Source organism: Frankliniella occidentalis, unplaced genomic scaffold (genome assembly GCF_000697945.3).
Source record: "Frankliniella occidentalis isolate FOCC.00 unplaced genomic scaffold, Focc_3.1 Scaffold4, whole genome shotgun sequence".
NCBI classification, from domain to species: domain Eukaryota; kingdom Metazoa; phylum Arthropoda; class Insecta; order Thysanoptera; family Thripidae; genus Frankliniella; species Frankliniella occidentalis.
The window spans coordinates 3,391,244-3,394,614 of NW_026267134.1; the positions used below are offsets into that span (position 1 = coordinate 3,391,244).

General features: G+C 66.1%; 1 protein-coding gene across 1 annotated transcript in view; it reads left to right on the forward strand.

Moving 5' to 3' along the window:
- The window catches only part of LOC113204145 (cadherin-related tumor suppressor), a 76,237-nt gene that overhangs the window by 53,683 nt on the left and 19,183 nt on the right, over positions 1-3,371 (forward strand). The window contains exon 5 of the mRNA XM_052267884.1: positions 486-1,646. Coding sequence (XP_052123844.1) covers positions 486-1,646 — 1,161 coding nt within the window. The remainder of the gene's footprint in view (positions 1-485; positions 1,647-3,371) is intronic.

Here is a 3,371-nt window from a genome sequence, read left to right on the forward strand (position 1 = left end):
GGGGGGGCAAGGAAGAATCGCAGCGGATTCACGGAAGAATTTCAACTGGCGGTCTTCGTGGTTCGCCCAGCAACAGTCAGCAGCTCGCAGCCTGAGCCCGGGGAGAGGTGAGGAGGAGGGGTTTTCCTCGTAGCCGTCCACGGCATGTCCTCCATCCGTGGGGCCATAGCGCACATACTGCTGCTAGGAGTTGCATGGCGCCACGCGGCAATCTATGTCGTGAGGTACTCGGAAGTGGACCGCGGCGGTGGACTCGGGCTGCCGCCGCTTTGCCAATACGTTACGATGATTAATTAGGCCCCAAGCGGGGTAAAGGGAAAGCGCTGGCGCCCCGGGCGGGGTGCGCGGCGTGCACGTGCAGCGCTGCGGGCGCGGCGGCGTGATGGTGCACATCTCCGAGGCGTCCCGCGCCCCGCCGCGCTCGCCCACCGGCCACGCCTCATGCCACGCCCTGTCACTTACGCCTCATTCGTTTCCTTCCGTAGGAGCCAACGGCCGCCTGGAGTACGCCATCACCGGCGGCGACGACGAGGACGAGTTCTCCATGTCGCCCAACGGCACCATCGTCACGCGGCGTGCGCTGGACCGCGAGGCCAAGGCCAGCTACAGCCTGGTGGTCACCGCCACGGACTGCGCCGACCCGCCCAGTGCGCGCCTGTCCTCCACCGTGCAGGTCTCCATCACGGTGCGCGACGTCAACGACAACGCCCCGGAGTTCATCACGCCGTCCGAAACCTCCGTCGGGGAGAACGTGTCCCCGGGCACGGTGCTGCTGGCCGTCAAGGCCGTGGACAAGGACGAGGGCCGCAACGGATACGTGGAGTACTCGCTGGACGCGGTGGAGGCCGTGGACGCGGAGTCGGGCGCGGTGGCGGCCAGCAACGTCGTCGACGACGTCATGTTCTCGCTGGGCCCGGCCGACGGCTTGCTCCGCGTGGCCGGCCGCCTGGACCGCGAGGTACGCTCCGCCTACAAGCTGCGCGTCACGGCCCGAGACAGGGGTGACCCGCCGCGCGCCACCACCGCCCACGTCGTGGTGCACGTGCTGGACGAGAACGACAACTCGCCCGTGTTCGACCCCAAGCAGTACTCGGCGACGGTGGCCGAGAACGCGTCCATCGGCGCAAGCGTGCTACAGGTGTCCGCCACCGACATGGACGACGGCGACAACGGCCGGGTGCGCTACTCCATCTGGTCGGGCGACGACAACCGGGACTTCTCCATCAGCGAGGACGGCGGCGTCGTCCGCGTGGCCAAGAACCTCAACTTCGAACGCAAGAGTCGGTACGTGCTGACGGTGCGCGCCGAGGACTGCGCCGGCGAGCAGGGCTCGGCCCGCTACGACACGGCCGTCATCGCCATCAACGTGGCCGACATCAACGACAACCCGCCCACCTTCCTGGACTCGCCCTACCTGGCGTACGTCGTGGAGGGCGTCGTGCCGCCGCCCAACGGCTTCGTTCTCCGGGTGCACGCCTTCGACGCTGACTCGCCGCCCTTCAACGGCCAGGTGCGCTACTTCCTCAAGGAGGGCGACCCGGACCTCTTCCGCATCGACGCGTCGACAGGCGACATCTCGCTGCAGCGCGCGCTGGACCGGGAGGAGCAGGCCGAGCACATCCTCACCCTGGTCGCCATGGACACCGGTGAGTAACGACCCCAGCAGCTCAGCAGCTCCGCCAGGAGTTCGCGTCGGTTAGGGTTTCCGTCTCATTTATCCGCGCCCCGCTCGACATGTCCGCCTGCATGACTGATCGCCGATCCACCGCAGCTCGGCGGCGGGGCGGGGAGGGAAGTGAATCGGGAGGGAGGGAGGGCAAGCCCAAATTGTTTGACCCTGGGTAGTTTAGTTTGGCGGGCTTGCGCGAGTCTTTCGGTTCGCAACCGCACAAGGGAAAGTTGGACATTGATCATCATGCCTCTGTGCGTGGCGTGGCGATGCTCGGCGGCGGTCTGCGCTCGGCGAGATTGAGCCTCAAACACACACGACTAATGAGTAATTACTCGGCAACTTAATTTACTTACGGAGTTATTCCATTTATCACTGGCTCCCGCCCCGCCCGCCGCGCCGCCAGACCATGGCCGGGCCCGGCCCGGCGGGCGGTGTGGGGCTGTGCGTGTTGCTTTTGCCGGGAAACGGAAGCTGTTTTGGGATTCGCAGAAATGCAAAGGCAGTCGTGCCTGGCCGGGCCGGGCGGCCGTGCCTGGCCCTGCCGTCGAGCCCCGCAGCACGCAGCAGGGCGCCGGCGTGCCCGGCCCAATGTCAAACGTAATGTCATTTAGGCCCCACTGCGGATCCTCCGGATCAGCGCCGCGCGGCCACCGACCACATTCCTCCGGCATTGCGTGGCGTGGCGTCGTCGCGGCGTGATGAACACGGTCCTGTCCCCGCCGAAAAGCCGAGCCCGAGCCGAGCCCGTGCCGGACCGAGCCGGGCCAAACCCGAGCCAAGCCGGGCCGCTGCAGCAGCTGCAGGTGTGGCCGGGCAGGTGAAATATGTAGAGCCACCTCGTGGCGTCGCGGCTGCGGTCCTGGATGGTGGCGGGTCCGGCCCAGGTCCAGCCCACTGGCCGGCGCGCAGCAGCCAGCGCCGCCGTCGCGCCACGCCGCGCCACGCCGCGCCACGCCGCGCCACGGCGCGCCACGCCGCCGAGCTATGAGAGAGCCGGTTTCTGGGCAAAGACCTTATGACGGCGACACGTCGTATGCATTATGGAGTCCGCTAGACCGATAAATATCTACAGTGCGAGGGGCGTGGCGGGGCGGGGCGACGGAGCGCCGACGCCTCCTCTCTCACTCTCATTCTCTCTGGCTCCCTCCCTCTCTCTCCCTCTCGCTCTTGTTCCCTCCACCCCCGCGCGGCCGACTCAGCCCCGTGACGGACGACTCGGTTAGACACTCGGGCCATCCGCTGCAGATGCTGCAGAGGCAGGCCGGGGGACAGGGCTGTTTGCACGCACTCAGAGCTCCTCTCCTCTCAGGAGTCTCGAAAGCAGTTTTATCGGATCTTCGGCTTCTGTAGAAACGCCGCGGGAAACGGAGAGGCGGCGAGTCGAGAGAGGACCTGGCCTAGCCCCTCATTCCGCTCCCCCTCTCCATCCTTCTTCACCACACCCCTATTCTCTGTCTTTATTTCTCCCTTCCACCCGGTATATCTCTCGCTCTCTCTCTCTCCCTCTTTCTCTACATCCCTCCCCCTCTCACTTTACCTTTTGCAGTTGGCAGGAGCGCCGACTGCGTCCTGACTTTCCAGGAACGTGTGTCCCCTCGGCCATAGGCCGCCGTAGGCCCTGTTTGACTTGACCAGTCATGTTCGCGGTGGTTTCTTTTTCTCTCCTTTTCTTGTTACGTGCGCCCCTCCCACTCCCCCC